The sequence below is a fragment of the Phaseolus vulgaris genome, chromosome 5 (genome assembly GCF_051622355.1).
Source record: "Phaseolus vulgaris cultivar YP4 chromosome 5, ASM5162235v1, whole genome shotgun sequence".
NCBI classification, from domain to species: domain Eukaryota; kingdom Viridiplantae; phylum Streptophyta; class Magnoliopsida; order Fabales; family Fabaceae; genus Phaseolus; species Phaseolus vulgaris.
Genome location: NC_143502.1, coordinates 28,007,673 through 28,025,901, shown reverse-complemented (window position 1 = coordinate 28,025,901; position 18,229 = coordinate 28,007,673). Strand labels below are relative to the sequence as shown.

General features: G+C 40.5%; 3 protein-coding genes across 3 annotated transcripts; 2 read left to right on the top strand and 1 right to left on the bottom strand.

The window, feature by feature from the left end:
* Positions 1–3,035: 3,035 nt before the first annotated feature.
* On the bottom strand, positions 3,036–4,958 carry LOC137835369 (uncharacterized). Its single transcript, XM_090301993.1, has 2 exons — positions 4,559–4,958; positions 3,036–3,177 (listed from the first exon to the last, which is right to left on the bottom strand). The coding sequence occupies exons 1-2, from the start codon at positions 4,813–4,815 to the stop codon at positions 3,117–3,119; spliced, it is 318 nt and encodes a 105-aa protein (XP_090158119.1). The 5' UTR covers positions 4,816–4,958; the 3' UTR covers positions 3,036–3,116.
* A 3,890-nt stretch (positions 4,959–8,848) lies between these two features.
* On the top strand, positions 8,849–10,048 carry LOC137834243 (uncharacterized). Its single transcript, XM_068642305.1, has one exon. It carries the CDS (start codon positions 8,849–8,851, stop codon positions 10,046–10,048), a length of 1,200 nt encoding a protein of 399 aa, XP_068498406.1.
* Positions 10,049–15,230: 5,182 nt separating this feature from the next.
* Positions 15,231–15,647, top strand: LOC150027549 (uncharacterized). Its single transcript, XM_090302913.1, has one exon. It carries the CDS (start codon positions 15,231–15,233, stop codon positions 15,645–15,647), a length of 417 nt encoding a protein of 138 aa, XP_090159039.1.
* The last annotated feature ends 2,582 nt before the right edge of the window (positions 15,648–18,229 follow it).

The following is an 18,229-nucleotide window of genomic DNA, read 5'->3' as shown; positions in this document are numbered from 1 at the left end:
TATTTTAGTGTCGTCTTTAATATTGGATACTGATAGAGATTAACATGCTTGTGACAATTGATGTGTAGCTTAAGAACTTTCCTCTAATATTCAAGATTTAATGTATTGTTCTAATTATTCTATAAATTGTTTTGATTTTTTATAGGTGCTTTTAATTTTATATTAAATCGAGTGAAGATGTAAAATTTTGTGTTGGACACTTTATTTTCTTAGTCCATTCTTTAAGGTAATTTTAGTTTTTAAATTGTTGTTGTTAGTTGAATTTAGATTATTTGTATTAATTTTACTTTTCAAATATTGTTGTTGTGAATTGGATTTGGATTGGTTGTATTAACTTTAGTTTTAAAATATTGTTGTTATTATCTCGATTTGGATTTAGATTTGGATTTTACAACTAAATTGGAAATGAATACCGCATTCTGAATTAAAATTTAATACAATTTAATACACTTCTAAGTACGATCCACTTCACTAATTCGGTTCAATAAGGTAAGCACATTAAAATAATATAAATAGCGCATATTTCAAGAACAAAGTACGTCATTAATTACTGTAAACATCCGAGTGTCGAACGTCATTTGCTGACTTGAGCGTCGGAGTGCCTTCTACAAGTACCCCCATTCGGCATTCTCCTAAGAGACTGAGCGATCAGACGATCGAGACCTGAAAGAGTAACACGAAGGCTGGAGGAGTAAGTTGAAATGCGATATGACCGACCAATAGGAGGAAGGAAGACGAAGTCAGTCAACAGTTCTCTAGATCCCATCTTCTTAACAGAAACAGGTACCAATGTTCAATTCAATGTTTAAAGAGTATTAGTGATGGAAGAGTGCATTCACTACAAGAAAACAAGCAATTAGCTTCCAAATTTTTGCGTGGGCCATTTACGGACGTTAAATGGTGAAAAACCCACGCAACAATGACATTCGACGCAAAACGGACGCACTTATGGATTTAATTTTTTTTTTAAAAGTCCAGTCTGCGTTGGTCGCGGTCCACGCATATGCGTCGGCCACAGCTCACGTATATGCGTCCACCACGGTCCACGCAGGTTTATATTTTAGGATTTTAAAATTATTTATTTAAATTTATTTAATGTATAACAAATATTTTAATATTTAATTCTTTATTGTATTTATTTTAAAATTATTTCTTTAATATTATAATAAATTATTTAATTTATCAATTTTTAATATAAGTTAGTTAAATTAAATTTATTAAATTAATTAAGTGTTAGATTTAAAATTAATTGAGTAAAAGAAAAGATGTATTTAAATTATTTAAATGTTATATAAAATATTTTATTATTTTAAAGATTATTTATTTTAAATTTATTTTATTTATATATTGTCATATATAAATTAAACAATATAGATTATTATTTGTTATATATTTTAAAATAAATTTTTGTTGTATAAATGAAATGAATTATTTTTGTTGTATAAATTGAATTTAACTGTTTTGTATAAATTAAAGAATTTTTTTTATAAATTATATACAATTTTTTATACATTAAATTTATTTATTTATTGTATAAATTTAAAATAAAATAATTGAATTTTTTAAAGTTTTAATATAAATTTTATTAAATTATATTTAAGAAAATTTTCACATGTCCCATATTAATAATAAGTATAATAAAAATCATAATATAATAAAAGAACTTGTTTGGTGTAGTGGTTAAATCTTCTAGAATATGAAGGCTAAAATCTCTGATTTGTAGCATTCACCTTCATATTTCTATTTAGAAAAAATACAATGGGTCATGTTTTTTTTTTTAGTATCTAACTTCATCTGTTTTTGTTTGAAAATTCAGCAGGCTTGCATGGTGACTGGATTCTATGTATAAGCCATTTCTGATTGGCATTGTTGTCTTAAGGGGTTGTATTCAAACGAGCTTAAGTTGTAAAGCTGTTTTGAATTCATTTTTACAGTTGGTGGAGGGCAGTTATGCAGACTCAACCTATCAGATGTAATATGATTTCAACATTTTTAAAATGTTATTTCCTTTTTTTTTAATATTTTTTTCATGTGATCACAGATGATTGTTGTTATTTAAGGTGTCAGTCTAACTGAAATGTCAAGTTACATAGTGATGCTTAACAGGAAAACTTTTATAAAAAAAATGTTATTTTAATAGAGTTAGGAATATCTCTAAAATGTTTTATATTTGTTTTCTTTTATTTTTTAGATAAAAAAATTGATTTTCTTATGATAGTTATTTAAAAGAAATTGGTTTTCTTATGATAGTTATTAAACAATGCACTTGTCGCGAACAAGTTTGTTTAGATTGTGTATTGTCATGGAGATGAATGATACTGACGTACGATTAAAATAGTTAATATTTTTCTTATAAAAAAATCTCAATTTCGAACTGTTATAGTTATAACAGTTACATTAATTATGAAAATTATTATTATAGAAAATAACGTTAAAAAACTACTTTTTACATAGATTTTATACATTACGCGAGGGTCTATTCACAATTGATATAATAAATTACATTATCGTTGCTGATAAAAAAAAAAGTTACATTACCATGGTAACATTTATTTAGAAAGTTCATCTAAATTTATTTTAGTTTTACAAATGATATAAAAGGTGTTGTGTGCAATAGTAAAAGTTCGAGATGATTTAATGTTAACTATTACTTAACTTAAAAAATTTCAAAATATAAATTGACACTCTTATATGATTTTAATAAAATGTGAAGAATGCTTTTGTGAATAAAACTCCTTTAATAAAAAAAGGTTATTAGAGTATCATAAGGGCTTTCGGAAGATACGGTTTCTACAAAATTTGATCAACATGAAAATGTAGAAACACAATGTACTTCAATTTTTCTTGACTAAGCACAAAAGAAGGTTTTAACAAAACATGGTGGAGGTTATATACAAAGGAAAAATTATTACTAAGCACTTAACATAATAATAATAATAATATTATTATTATTATTATTATATAGTTATGCTTAGGTTATTCAAATAACCTAATCATGACTCCTATTCAACGCTTCGAATTAATTACCTATCTTATAAAGGAAGATAATTAAAAGTTTATTATTTTTTCTAAGCCACATATGAACACAGTGTAATTTAAGAGTAGAACTGTAATGTTCAGAACATGAATGGCGTAGGAGAGAATGCTGGCATCGCGGGCATGATAACTCGCCTGCAACTTCAGGAAAACAAGATAAATAAAAATACACATTCAGCACCAGTTATCACTGAGCCAAGAAAATGAAAAATTTAAATAATTTCTACACATAAAAACTGTTCTGCATGTCATAATTCATAAAGATGGCCACCAATTATGTGAATATTTAAATCGAATGAATTTCCAGTTTTAAATAAATCATGGGAATCAACTATTAATTTGATATACGGTATATCAAAATTTTAAATTTTAAACTAATAATATGTAGCACACATACGGACATCAAAAATACGGAGATATATATAATCTTTAAAATAAAATATACAGATTTATATATTATATACTTATCAGTTTTTGTTAGGAGTAAAAAGCATAAAGATGTTTTCCATGACAGGTTCAAATAGATTTGTTCTTTATTTTCATAATCATAATAAAAATTTATATAAGTTTGAGTTTTTAAAAAATTAATGTATTTTTTCTTAAAATAATTATGTTAATCCAACAAATATTTTTTGAATTAAACATTTCACTAATACGTGTCTTATGAGTGTTAGTGTGTGAGACGGACACGTTATTTAAGAGTAATCATTTAAGATGAGTATCATAAGACAATATAATCCGCATTTTTTTTCACTAAAAACATATATATAATGGTGAGCATGATTGGATTTTTGTGTACTATGAGAGTATTCAGATTTATGATGACTAAATTGTAATTTTAAAATATAATTAAAACTTAAGCTATCAATAAAAAAAACTTAGAGGAGGGAAAGAAAGGCAGAAAGCATCATTTCACTCCAAACTTTACGTGTATGTTTTTTCCAGTGATAAAATTATGGGTAAGATAAGATTAGGGAGTTGGCAATGGCACTAACCTATAGAGTAAAAGATAGAACTAGTGAAGTACAGTGCAATAAGTAGACCAATGGTGACATGTTGTAGATGAATCAACATTTATTGGTTACACTTTAATTATTGATTCTTGATAAGAGCCACTTATCCAATAATGCCCCCACCCAATGCCCTTTATGAACTTAACAAATCTAATAACCCCACTACTAAAATAAATTGTAAAAGGCAGGATCAACCAATAATCATCCAAAACTCTCTTCCAACAAAAACAATGAAAAGGGGTAAAACAAAAAGTATTGTTTTTTACAATAAAATTTCAAGTTTTATTTTCATGATTTTTCATTAGATATATTGCATATTATTAAAGTAAAACTTTAGACACAATGAACAACATCACCGAAATTATTTCTAATTTTGCTTGTAACTTTTCTCAAAAAAAAAAAATCCACACTTTATGGTTTTTAGCTTTCACTTCGTTTTCTTTTCTACCCAATACCTAAATTTAGAATAAGCGATCATTGCAATTTCAAGCTTTTTAAATTTACGGTACCCGTAATCGCAATTCTCGTGGCTGTGACGGCGGTGAGACTTTGTCGTGGCGCTGTTGTCACTCTTTTTGACGTGGCCGGCGGAAGCCTCCATCGCCGTCCTCTCCCTGTGAGGCGGCGCCGTTTCCTCTGAAATTGATCCGAGGGCAGGCCTCCAATGGGACTTGCGGCGGAGAGTCCGGGAAGGCGGAAGGACAACGGGCTTCGTGGCGGTGATAGGATCGGCAGCACCGCCGAAGCAAGAAATGAAGAACCTCATTAAGGAAAAAAGAAACAAAAAACAAAAGAAAGATTTGGTTTGGTTAAGGAAGAAGAAGTATGGATTAATTAGTAGAGCATGGTTGTAGTTTCGAAATTTAATGTTATAGCAGAAACAGTGTTGTGTTGGTGTAGTGTTTTCTGGTAACACTTTATAAGACACTCACTCCATGTAACGGCCGAACCAACTATTAGTCCTTATCCGCTTATGTGTATTCTGGTATCACTTTATTATTCAACATTTAATGTTGTTATGCTGCAAAAGGTTTTGTTTAAATTTAAAATATTATTTGAGTTGTTTAAATTAAGATTAAAAGTTTAAGTAATAAATTAGCACCAGAAATAGAATCTGATACAATAAAAAGTTTATGAATTATTAAAATATAAATAAAACTTAAGCTGTTTTTATGATTTTTACATAACATTTTAATTATTTTTATCTAATTATATTATATCAGTTTAAAGATTTTATAGTAATTTTTACTTCTTAGGGTAAAAGAAAAACAACTACTTCTGGTAGTTGGTTGTTATTTAAATAGGATCAAGACAAAAGAAATTAAAATATAATGAAAGAAAGGTTTAATTATCTATTTAGTTATTATTTATTTAGGGCAAAAAAATTATTATGTTAGATTTTTTACAACATTAAGTGAGTGATCACACAAATTGGTACACATGACAATTTATTTGAAACACAATAAGGCAAGATTACATGAGTGATGAGTTAGCAGACAAATTGGTACACATGACAATTTATTTAGTGGAATGAGATTTTTCCCACAGGGAGGGAGAATAGTAAGTTCACCAAACTTCAAAAACCTATAAGAGTAAACAAAATCAACAAGGGTCTTCTCTTCACCTCTTTCTCCATCGTGTTCTTACCAATGTCCGTGAAATCGAACTACACGTAACACAAACTCGGCTTGTTCACGAAAATGTTATCTTTTTCGAGCTCAAAACATCCTTGATGGCACCGGAGGTTTTATTATCAACACTATGCTCACCAAAAAAATATGGGTGAGGATGTCCATTTCGCAACGTTCGAAGTGACCAAAAGTTTTGTTAGAATATATGGCCTTAAACGAGAGGGGTGAATTGTTTAAGAGGTTGAAAACTTTTTCTAGTTTAATGAACTTCTTTGTGTAAATCCAGAACAAGAATCAAGGTAGCCAAGAACTTAAGCAGTTATACAGTAAAGCAACAGAAAAATAATTAGTTATTTCTTCGAAACAATCGGTTGTTTATATCAGTTAAGCTTAAAAGAGAATTTAAATGAGTTAAGAGTAAGAGAAAAATACACAAACAGTTTATATTGGTTCACTCTTAAGCCAAAAGCTACCTCCAGTCTCCAGAATACCACTGGGTAATCCACTAAGCAATCAAACCAGATTACAAAACACAAACCACCAAAGTAGTGACCTTGAACCCTTCAAGAAACACACTACTTTTGGCAAACCACACCAAGAGTATTGATCTTGAACACCTCAAGAACACACAATACTCCTTGGCAACACAACACCAAAAATACAATAGGTTTAGAAAGGATTACACATGAGCACAGTACAATCTGAATTGAATACAATTGCAATCGTATTCCACTCTCTCTTGAAAACCCAAAGCTTGATGTGAATCTTGAAATCTTAGAATCAAATCTGTCAAACTGAATTTCTCAAAACTGTGTCTTACTTATTTGAAAACACAAACCAACCATTTATATTTTCCAAAGATTGGTCAAAGCAATTAATGAAGGAGCGTATTCAGTTAGAAAACATTTAAAGCAGATTCACCATTCAAAACTGAATTCTGTTAGGATTTTCATAGAAACAATTGGTTGAAACCACGAAACAACCGATTGTTTGGCTTGACAGTTAAGTCAACCAAGCCAAAATAGTTTTCAACCTTTTTCAAAACTCCTAAGAGCAAAACAACCGGTTGATTTGACAAAACAACAGGTTATTTTTCACTTAGTTGGAAAACACTTAATTTCAAAAAGGTTTTAAATCACATCAGTTTTAGATTCAACAAAGGAGTGGATCACACTTTATTTTACCCAGATCCCACCTAAACACAGTAGCAACACCAGCCTTTCATCAAACACCTTGGATTTGGATTCTTCAGAGAACATGATCACTCTTGATCAACAAGTTTCACCTTCAGCATGGCCACCCTCAAGGTGAAAACGGTAAATTTTGAAGTTTTAGACAAAACTCATTAAGGAAGGAAAATCAATGAAGTTTTTCTTGAAGGGAAGAATGATGGATGAACATAGGGTGAAACTTGAGATCTCGATCATGGAAAGTGGAGGAAATTTCAAATAATGTTAGAGGGGTGCATGAAATTGGGATGAAAAACTAAAAAAAGTCAAGAAAAAATTGTGACTTAACTGCATACATTGGTGAGAAATCAATTCTTGAAGATTGTGAAAGATAAAGGGGTTAAGAAATGTAAATAATGAATATGTAAAAGGGGCAAATCTCCCTCATATGTTCCAAATTAACTCATGTGCACCGCTTTGTGAGTCAACATCACCCACTTAAGGTCGTCAGTCTATCGACATATTATGTTTGAAAAGTAGTTTGAGATCAAATTAAATTTTTAAAAACTAAAAGGGATTAAATTAATTTTTAATCCTTATTATAAGGTGTACTGATAGGACCGAAAGGTTTAAGCGAGAGGTTGTGCCGAGAACTACATATATAAAAGAATAAAATAAACATACATATATAATCACTGTAGCAAGACCCAATTCAATAAGAGACCAAATTAATGGGTGTGTGTAAAATAATAAAGTAGTGCAGAAAGAAAAGTCCAAATAAGATATAAGCCCAATAAGAAAACCCTATAAATAGAGGATTAGGGCAAGAGGTAAGGTAGAGTAAATTTTATTTGATGAACATTAAACTACTTATGACTTTGGCATTGGAGCGCCTTGCAGGTATACACACCTATCCGTGAGGAGGAGAAGCCGAGAGCCCTACCTGGAGAGAAGCCCAAAGCCCAAAACCGGAAGATAAGTTGAAGAAGTTGATCTTGTCAACTTATTTGAGTGTTCTCGGTCCCTGTTGTAAGAACATTTTACGCCCACTGTGGGGTCGAGAAATAGTTAAAGAAGTTGAAGCCAAGATGAGTCGAAGAGAATAGTAGGGTGGAGAGCAGGAAGACAACCATAATATGATGTCAATGGCAATGTTAATACAATTACAAAAAGAATTTGAAATGTTAAAAAAATGTAATGAAGAAGAGTTAAGTATGTTGAAAGCATAAAATGCACATATGAAAAGAAAGTTACAAGAAGAAAAAGTTTTGAATTCATCTTTTGAGACTGTTCAGCCAAGAATACCAGCAAATGAAAGAGTTCATAATATTGAAAGTTTCCAAACAAGGAGAAGATTACCTGAGACCTCTAGAGCTTTTACTGGAATATCTTCTAGAAAACATCCATTATATGATTTTATAGTGGATACCCCGTTACCGTATAATTGAAAAAATTTAACCATTGACAAATATGATGGAAGCACAGATCCTCTGATGAGCATATTGCAATATATACAACTCAGATTAGTCTATACACGTGGAATGATGCTATAATGTGTCGAGTGTTTCCAACAACATTGAAAGGAGCAGCACTAAGTTGGTTTACGTGTCTACCACCTTTGTGTATTGATTGCTTTTATACATTGGTTGAAAAGTTTGGAGCTCAGTTTGCAACTAGTCGACATCATCATTTAACATCAATTGCATTGGTAAATATAAGGCAAGAAAGGGGAGAATCTTTGAGAAAGTTCATGGAACGATTTGGAAAGATGGCTTTGGGCATAAGAAATCTTAGCCCGGAAGTCAAAATGCATCACATGATAACAACACTGAAACCAGGACCGTTTGCCGACAGTCTTTGTAAAAAGCCTGCAACTAACTTGATGAATTAAGGCAACGAGAATCAAAGTTTATGCAGATGGGAAAAATTGAGAGAATTTTGTAATCAAGCAAGAACATATGGAAGTGAAAAAAGAGGAGTGGAAAGAGAAAGCGAACCTATGGCTAGAAGAGCAAAAGAGGAATTTCAAAGCCGAAAATTCCAACAATATACACCATTGAATACCAACAGGACAAGAATTTTACAAGAAGCAATGGCAATAGAAATCATACCACCCCCAAGAAAAGCAAGAACACTTGAGAGAGCAGATCATAGCAAACACTGTGAGTATCATAAAAATCATGGTCATCATATAGAAGAATGTATTGGGTTGAAGGATAGAATAGAAGAGTTAATTCAAGCCGGACAATTAAGATGTTTCGTCAGGAGTGGAAATGTAAGAATGAGGCAAAGTCCTGATAAAGAACTAAGAGGTGGAGAATTAGGAGAAATGAGATCAGAGAGGTTTGAAAGAAAAGACAATAGAAGAGTAGAGAGAAGAGATGAAAGAAGAGGAGGTAGACCGGAAGGAAGAAATCAAAGGGGTTACCAAAATATACAATTAGCAAGAAGAAGTAGAGAAAGAAGTCTAGGAAGACCAGTGAGAGGTTTCATTAACACAATTTTGGGAGGATTTTCTGGGAAGGAGTCATCGTCAGCAAGAAAACAATATTGGAGAAGTGTCAGAACAGTCAATCATGTTTTTAAAAGAAGAACTTTGCCACCAATGCTTTTTACAGATGAAGATTTTCAAGAGATCAATCCCGATCATGATGATTCAATGGTAATAACAGTAGAAATAACGGAGTATGTAGTTATGAAAACTCTGGTAGATCAAGGAAGCTCAGTTGGTATATTATTTTGGGATACTTTTAAGAGATTATTACATTTGAGAGAGGAAGATATGGTGCCTTTCCGAGAGCAAATCATTGGCTTCTCGGGTGAAAGGGTGAGTATAAAGGGGTATATTGACTTGGTGACAACATTTAGAAGAGGAAGTGCAACAAGGAAAATTAAAATCAAGTATTTGGTAGTAGATGCTTGTACGTCATATAATGTGTTGTTGGGAAGGTCTTCTCTAAACAAATTGGGAGCAATAGTTTCAACGCCACATTTAGCCATGAAATTCCCAACCGAGAAGGGTGAAATAACAACTATTTATGTTAATCAAAGAGATGCCAGAGAGTGTTATGCAGAAGGCTTGAAGATGACTTTAAGGACAGATAGAGAAGATGGCAAACATATGGAGGCCATGGTGAATTTAGATCCAAGAATGAATGACGAGAGGTTGGAACTATACCGACCCGTCCCCGGGCGTTGACCAAGGTCAAAGTCAAACATATGGTGAGGACCACCAAAGAGGAAAGTCAGCATGTTGAAAGTCAGCATGTTGACCGCTTTGGGCGTCGACAGGTTGGAGCGTCTTCCATCCTAAAGGCACGACCCGTTATTCTGAGGGCATGTTTCGACTCAGGTGGTGACACCCTCCGATACCCATGGGAAGGGAAGACCGTGGAGGGGGTGTCCTAGCGAGAGGCCACGGTACGGACGAGGAGGCCTCAGGCCCCAGTACCTCAGAACAACAATAAGGGAAAGAGAAAGGTGGTTTCAAGGCCATATCCCCAGTACCAGTAGGGAGTAACCTGACTCGTGAAGTACCCACATCACCTTTGGAGAATCCCTGGGATAGATACGACCCGGGATTGGGCCACGCCCAGGGGTAATCCAAGTGCGTGGTACGAGAGGAGGGCTGATACACTCCCAGGGTGAGTGACTAGAGGCTGGGGGGCATGAGTTGGCACCCAGGTAGTCACCCCTTGCGCCAGATGCACTTCGAGGAAGGAAGACTTACACATTGGAATTTCCCTAAGTTGGGTTACAGCGTCGTAAGGCCTTCCACGTGGAGTTGCGGTTAAGTCAAAAAGGCCACGTGGAGTTGCGGTTAAGTCAAAAAGGCCACGTGGCAGTAAGCACTGAAACCCAAGGTATATAAGCTTCTCTGAAAGCTTAGTGAGGTACGTTTTCACACAGTTTACACACACTCTAATCATTTACTCGCATACTCACTGTACGCACGAGTGATTGGAGAGAGAGAGAGAAGTTAGTTACAATTCAGTTACACACCTTCAGAGCATTTAGTTACGATGCTCCGATACGGAGGTGTTTGGTGTTTTCTGCTTGCTGACTTGATCGTCGGAGTGCAAACGGCCGCGAGGGCGCCCTTTGATCACTCTATTTCAGGTACTCAAGGCGGAGTAGGGTGAAGATCTGAGTTGAAGACGAAGGAGTCCTTGTTCGCGAGTCAAAGCAATGCACGAAGATCTTTTCGGTCAACTGGAAGGAACATTTGGTGCCCACCGTGGGGCAGGTCTAAAACATCAAGTCCCACCGCAAGTGTAAAGAGGTCCAGTAGCAGTTTTCGATAGAGTTCTTCAAGAATCTTCCAAGATCCACCGTTCATCGTAAAGTTTACGCAGTTTCACCGATCGCTTTCGGTTCAGTTCAAGTTCTCGTTGTTCGTTGTTGAAATTCAGTTCAGTTCATCGTCTATCGTGGAAGTCTGCTCAGTTTCCACCGTTTGTTCGTAGTTTGTTTGAGTTTTCGCCGATTGTTTCGTCAGTACAACGCAGTTTCCATCGTTTTCTTCGATCTTGATCGTTTCCAACCATTTGTTCTTCGTTTTCTTGAAGTTTCTACCGTTCGTTTTCACCGAAAGAGTTGTCATGAACCACCGTAACAGTCTGAAGATTTCAAAGAAACCGTAGAAAATGAGGACAAACAGGCAAAGTTCGACGTGCGCTGAGAGTGATGATATGACCTTGCAGCAGGTCATGGAGATCATGTAGGGCCTTTAGGAGCCTATGGCCGTATCGAAGGCAAAGCAGGAGCGCATGCATGCGGACCTCGCGGCGTCTCAGGAGAGAAATGAGGAGTTATGTCGTGTGAATGAGGATTTGCGTCGTGGGTTGCGCAACAACTCAAGGCTACGTGATGCAGATGATCGTGAGTGCTTCACTCCACCGAGGGAGTTCTCCACACCTTTCTCGTAGTCGATCATTGAGGCGGTGATCCCTCACACGTTCGTGGGTCCTAAGGTAACTTTCACGGGAATGGAGGATCCCGAGGCACGTCTCACTGCGTTCCACATGCAGATGATGCTAGAAGGCGGCTCCGACACTATAAGATGCAAGCTCTTCATGAGCACGTTGACTGGAATGGCCATGGACTGGTTTGTCAGCCATCTAAACGGCCACATCACTTCTTTCGCACAGCTCTCACAGCTGTTTCGTGAACAGTACATAGCAAACTGGGCTCCGCCACCGGTATCGTACAATTTGTTTGACGTAAAGTAGTATCAAGGCGAAACCTTGAAGGAATACATCAACCGCTTCGGGGCGCAAGTGGTGAAGGTTGGCACCACGGAGGAGCCGATGAGTGTATATGCATTCAGGAAGGGGATGTGCCCTAGACCATTCTGTGAGTCAATCATCCGTAGCCGCCCCCGAACCTTTGCTGAGATTAGGCGCCGCACCGTGGAACACATCGCCACTGAGGGCGAGGTATGCGAGAAGCGCACAAGTGTTGCACCCGCATGCCCAAGAGCATCGTCGCGTGCACAGCCCGCTAGGGTCAACAAGGTCGCGACGAGGAGGAAGAGTCAGGACAGGAAGCGCCCATACGAGGCGAGGAGGCCCCAGGTTAGGGGGCGAGCAGAGTGAAATAGGTCGGCGAGGGAGGGGAATAGGCCGCTGAGGCACAATTTCGTAGTAGAGCTGAAAGATCTCATAGTTGTGCCTAACATTGCAGATAGGCTGAGGCCACCAGTGAAGACTGACAAAGTGTTGGGACCTCACAAAGACTCGTGGTGCGAGTTCCACCAGGCGTTTGGGCATCACATCAACAACTGCTTTGTGTTGGGCCATCAGTTGGATGAGCTGGTGAAGAATGGTTTTCTGAAGGATTATCTGGTCGGGTCTTCTACTGTCGCGGCCTTGACGGTGCCAGAGGAGGATCAGGCGCATGAGATGCCGATCCACGGAGAAGTGCACACCATCTCTGGTGGCTTCTCAGGAGGAGGGCCCACTGTCTCTCAGCGCAAGAGGTATGTGAGGTCAGTTAATTCCATAGCTGAAGGAAGGGTTGGATGACGCGTGGGAGTCAGACCTTGTGTTCACGAAGGCTAACCTGCGCAATGTCGTCCCACATGATAATGACCCTGTCGTCATTTCGGTTGTCATCGTTAGGAGAAGGGTGCACCGAGTTCTCGTGGACCGGGGCAGTTCCGCAAATGTCATGTTCTGGTCCACCTTCAACAAGCTGCAGTTGTCCCCTGACCTGCTAAGGCCATACACTGGATGTTTGTATGGGTTCGCAGGGAACCAAGTGGAGGTACGTGGCTACCTGGAGCTAAGGACGACGTTTACTGAGGGAACGGTGTCACGTACCGAGAGCATTTGATACTTAGTTGTGAATGCCAATTCAGCCTACAACATTTTGTTGGGTAGGCCTGCGCTAAATAGGCTAAGGGCAGTGGTCTCCCGCGCCACATGATGATGAAGTTGCCAGATCTTAGTGGCAGGGTGATCGTGATCAAGTCAGATCAGGAGGAGGCCTGGAAATGCTATGAGAATAGCCTAAAAACAAAAAGGGGGGTGATCATGGTGATGGAACGCTCGCCCACTTCAGATACGCCTATGGAGGTAGAGCCCTTGGAAGAGGCGACGCCCGCGGAGGTAGAGCCCATGGAACAGGCGATGCCTGTCAAAGCTACACCCATCGAGGCCATACCCGCGGAGGAAATGCCCAGGGAAGCCGCACCTTGGAAGAAGCACATGGGGAGGCCTCAGCCAGGAGGCTCCGTCACTATTTTCATAGCTTTACGGTGGTGGTGATGACGGACCTCCCCATTCAGAAGGTATTGCAGAAGCCAGATGTCGTTGGGAGGATAGTTCACTTGGCAGTGGAGCTGTCAGAGTTCGATATTCAGTACGAGCCCAGGGGATCCATCAAAGGGCAAGTTTATGCAGACTTCGTCGCAGAGCTCTCACCGGGAGGCGTCCCCCAGGAGGTGGAGCTAGGGTCACAGTGGATGCTTTCAGTGGATGGGTCCTCCAACCAACAGGGAAGTGGCGTCAAGATAATCTTGGAGGGGCCCAACGGGGTGTTGATTGAGCAAGCCCTGCGGTTCGCCTTCAAGGCAAGCAATAACCAGGCTGAGTGCGAAGCTTTGATCGCTGGAATGCTCTTAGCCAAGGAGATGGGTGCGCAAAGCCTCTTGGCGAAGAGTGACTCAGCTGATCACAGGGCAGGTGATTGGGGAGTATCAAGCAAAGGACCCGCAGATGGCTGCGTATCTGAGGTTCGTCCAAGTGTTGAAGGGAGCTTTCGCTGCGTTTGAGCTGGTGCATGTCCCAAGAGAACAGAATGCCCGTGCTGACCTGCTCGCCAAGCTGGCCAGCTCAGGCAAGGGGGGAAGGTAGAGGACAGTCATCCAGGAAACCCTCAAGACGCCGCGAAAGTTTGTAGCAGATAATAGGGTGGATGTCCTCCATATCAGCTCGACGAGAGGAAAGTCGAGGAGTCATCGGTCTTTGATTCAAGACACAGCGAGGGTCCCCAGCGTCAGCGTTTATGCGGCCTCGCCCGAAGAGGAGGATCATGTGCAGGTGTGCATCTTGGAAGAAGGGGATACATGGATGACGCCTTATAGGAGATACATTGCAGATGGGATTCTCCCAGCGGAGGCTGGAGAGGGCAAGAGGATAAAGAGAAACTCTGCAAGGTACACTCTCATCGATGGAGCGCTATTCAGGCACGGGTTCACGCACCCGATTCTGACATGTGTGAGCGGCGACGAGTGCACGAGGATAATGTCGGAACTCCACGAAGGGATCTGCGGAAGCCACGTAGGGGGGAGATCATTGGCATCCAAGGTGATCCGTGCAGGGTTTTATTGGCCGTTAGTAAGGGAGGATTGCGTGAGGTACGCCCAGCGATGCAAGCAGTGTTAGATGCACGCTGACTGGCACAAGGCGCCTCCAAAAGAGTTGAGGTCGATTTATAGCCCGTGGCCTTTCCACACATGGGGAATTGACATTCTGGGGCCTTTCCCTTTGGCGATAAGGCAGATGAAGTACTTGATAGTCGCCATTGAGTACTTCATGAAGTGGATAGAGGCAGAACCAGTGGCGCAGATCACTGCACATAAGGTACAACATTTCGTGTGGAAGAATATTGTGTGCCGCTTCGGTGTGCCGAGGCGTCTGATTTCAGATAATGGCACCCAGTTTTCCCGCCTGCAAATGGGTAAGTTGTGCTCAGAAGTAGGCATCAAACAGGTGTTCGCGTCTGTCGAACACCCCCAAACGAACGGACAGGTGGAGTCCGCAAACAGAATTTTGTTAAGGAGGTTGAAGCGAAGACTTGAGAAAGCTAAAGGGGCTTGGGCAGAAGAAGTACCAAGGATCGTATGGGCTTACCACACCACGCCTCAATCTTCCACCATGGAGACGTCGTTCAGCCTAGTGTACGGGTCAGACGCCATGATCCCAGTGGAGATTCATGAGAGCTCGCCCCGTTTCCAAAGCTTTGTGGCAGAAGAGTCCAACAAGGAAATAAGGGTGAATTTATACCTGTTGGACGAGGCCAGAGAAGAGGCGAGAATAAAGGCTGAAGCTGTGAAGAGAAGGGTGGAGCATCAGTACAGTTCTAAGGTGAAGCCGCGGCAATTCCAAGTAGCTGACCTGGTCATGCGCAAGGCCCATCCATATGAGTTGGAGAACAAGTTATCTCCCAAGTGGACCGGGCCCTTTAGAGTAACCGAGGCTAAGGGGAACGGTTCGTACAAGCTTAAGACTCTGGAAGGAGGCCCCATTCCACGCAGCTGTAACGCAGCCAATTTAATGTTTTATTTCAGTTAAAAACACTATGTAGAACACAGTTTTAAAAGGGGACACTCTTTTTACCTCTCGGGGGTTTTTTAATGAGGTCACCCAAGTAAAAAAGAAGTTCAAGAATACATTGTCTCACCTTTCCTTTTCTCGCAATGTAAAGAAACGTTAAAAGGAAGGGGCGTGGTTCATTAAGAAACGAACTCGCCGCCATGGTGTTTAGACACCTCAGCAGGAGGGACGTGGATATCTCCTCTGGGTGTGGGCACCAAGCGAACGAACCAACTTGGACGTATAAACACCCGAAAGGGAGTGGCGGGAGCGCACTCTTCGGGTGTAGGCGTCAGGTTTGAAAGGTACATATAGTAAAGTTAAAATCCGGGCGTTTAGTCCCTGGGCAGGGGTTAACGGATTCCTTCGGGACACACCATGGACGATACGACACTGCTTTCAGCATGCCTCTCCTCGGGCGTGGGCACCAAGAACACTGATCGCCTTGGTGTTTTTAGACACTCCAGGGACGAAACGACGTTGCCTTCGGGCAGGCCTCTCCTCGGGCGTGGGCACCAAAGTGCGACTTAGTCCCAAGTGTTTAGACACGCTGAGGAGGATACAACCTTGCGTTCAGCAGGTCTCTCCTCGAGCGTGGACACCCAGTGCAGGTAAGCAGGCTTCAGCCAAGATAAGTCCTTCTCGCCCTCAAGCGATGTCAAGGCCACAGAAGAACTAAGTCCTCCCTCGCCCTCGAGCGATGTCGAGGCCATAGAAGAGATGAGCCCTCCTTCATCTTTAAACGATGACGAGGCCGGTAGCACCTTTGGCAGTAAGTGCCTCAGGGCCTAAGAAGAGTAAGTAAAGATCATGTTGAAATTATTACAAGTCAAAAGAAGCAGAAGAAATTCGAAGAGCAAAAAGAAAGCGTAGCCCAAAGCAGGAAGAGGCGACAGTGAATAAAGCCTATATACAAGTTATTAAAAGCAGTAAGAGCAGAAAAGAATGTACAAGAGTATGAAGCCAGAGTAATCAATTATATTCAAAGTATGCAGAAGAAGGAGTTCACAGCAATTACAAAGATCAATTATATTCAAAGTATGTAGAAGAAGGTGTTCACAGAAATTACAAAGTCATAAAAGAGGCTAATCCTCATGAGCTTCTATAGGCATTATTTTGCCTTCTACTATTTCGTTCATCGGGCTACACTCGGAGACGTCGATCCCCGGGTTCGCGCAAGCCGCTTGGGCAAGGGCCTCAGCAAACCCGTCGGCAAACGCACCCGCGACGTCTTGGACCAGATCTTCTTCCGTTTTCTTAAAGTGTGCAGCTTGAGAGGCCAGCTCCTCATCTTTTGTCGCGAAGGCTTTGACCAGCTCCGCCCGCAGCTCGGCTTCAAGCAAGTCAGAGGCCTTGACCTTAGCTTCAAGAAGATCACACTCCTTAGTCTTAGCCTTGAGTGTCGCCTCAGTTTTGGCCAGCTTCAGCTCTCGATCGACGCAGTGGTCTTTGAGTTTCTTATGTTGGGCTTTGGAAGCTTCGACGACGGCTTTGAGGTCTACTACCTACACACGAAGAGGCACGACCTGCCCTAGAAGTTCGGCATGGGCCTGCCCTGCTTAATGTAACCTCTTACTGGCCTCCTCCTTTGCCTTCTGAGCCACCTTTAAGGAGTACTTGTAGGCCTCCTCTTGGCGCTCCCAGCAGCGTTTTTCCTCTTTCAGCGAGGCGCACTCCTTTTCAAGAGCTTGAAGGGTAGAGACCTCGCTAGCCTTGGCCCTGGCCTGATCGCACCAAGAGTTGGCACAGGCCATGAAGGCACCAAGGTAGAAGTTCATACCCTCCTTCTTAGCCCCCTCGGATTGGCCCCCTAGAGAAACCTTGTGAAACTAACCCCTCGGCATTTCTTAGACTGGTGGTGGAAGCTCTGGTGCAGGTGCGGTTGGAGCAGGTTCAGACACGACCCCATCGTCCAAAGCCAGTTGTTGTGGAGGTGAGGTGGCGCTTGGAGGGTTCTCCCTTAGTGATTCGGCACCATGGGTGGAAGAAGATGTGGAGGTGAAAACCTTGGTGGTTCTCCTTCTTTTGAAAACTTGCCCTTCAGCAGAGCCTCCCTCGTCGTCTGAAGGCAACACCACCACCCCTTTGCCTTTGTCAAGGGGGGCAGGTGTTGTGGCAGTCTCGACCAAGGCGAGGGGCACGGCCGCTATAGGAGGTGGAGAGTTTGGGGTGCGAGTTGGAGAGGGAAGTGTTTGGGGAGGTGTTGTTTGAGATGGGTTTTGGGGGCAAGAGGTGGAGGAGGTGGGAGCAGTTTCGGAGGTTGGGCGTGTGGAGTCCCCAGCTCCTTTGGATGTAGCTTCGCCCTTGGTCTTTAAAGCTTGGGCGAGCCTCAGTCTCTTGTTCCTATCCATTTTAGAATTTGCACCAAAAAAGCAAACAGAGCAAGGGTTAGACACAAGCTAAGTTAAAAACATGAAGTAAATAGATAATTCACAAACAAGCAAAAGCAGAAATCAAGACAGTTGAATGAGGAGTGGTTCCCATACTTATGTATTTGGTGAGGGCCTCAACATCGTATTCACGAGCTATCAGCCTAGAGGTATCAAGGACCCCCACGCTAG

What these genes read in the sequence shown, in the direction of transcription:
- LOC137834243 (XM_068642305.1), top strand. Translation starts at nt 8,849, where the DNA reads ATGGCTAGAAGAGCAAAAGAGGAATTTCAAAGCCGAAAATTCCAACAA.
- LOC150027549 (XM_090302913.1), top strand. Translation starts at nt 15,231, where the DNA reads ATGGAGACGTCGTTCAGCCTAGTGTACGGGTCAGACGCCATGATCCCA.
- LOC137835369 (XM_090301993.1), bottom strand. Translation starts at nt 4,815, where the DNA reads ATGAGGTTCTTCATTTCTTGCTTCGGCGGTGCTGCCGATCCTATCACC. An exon ending in CACGAGAATTGCGATTACGG is followed by an intron (nt 3,178 to 4,558) that starts GTACCGTAAATT and finishes GTTTTCCTGAAG; the next exon opens with TTGCAGGCGAGTTATCATGC.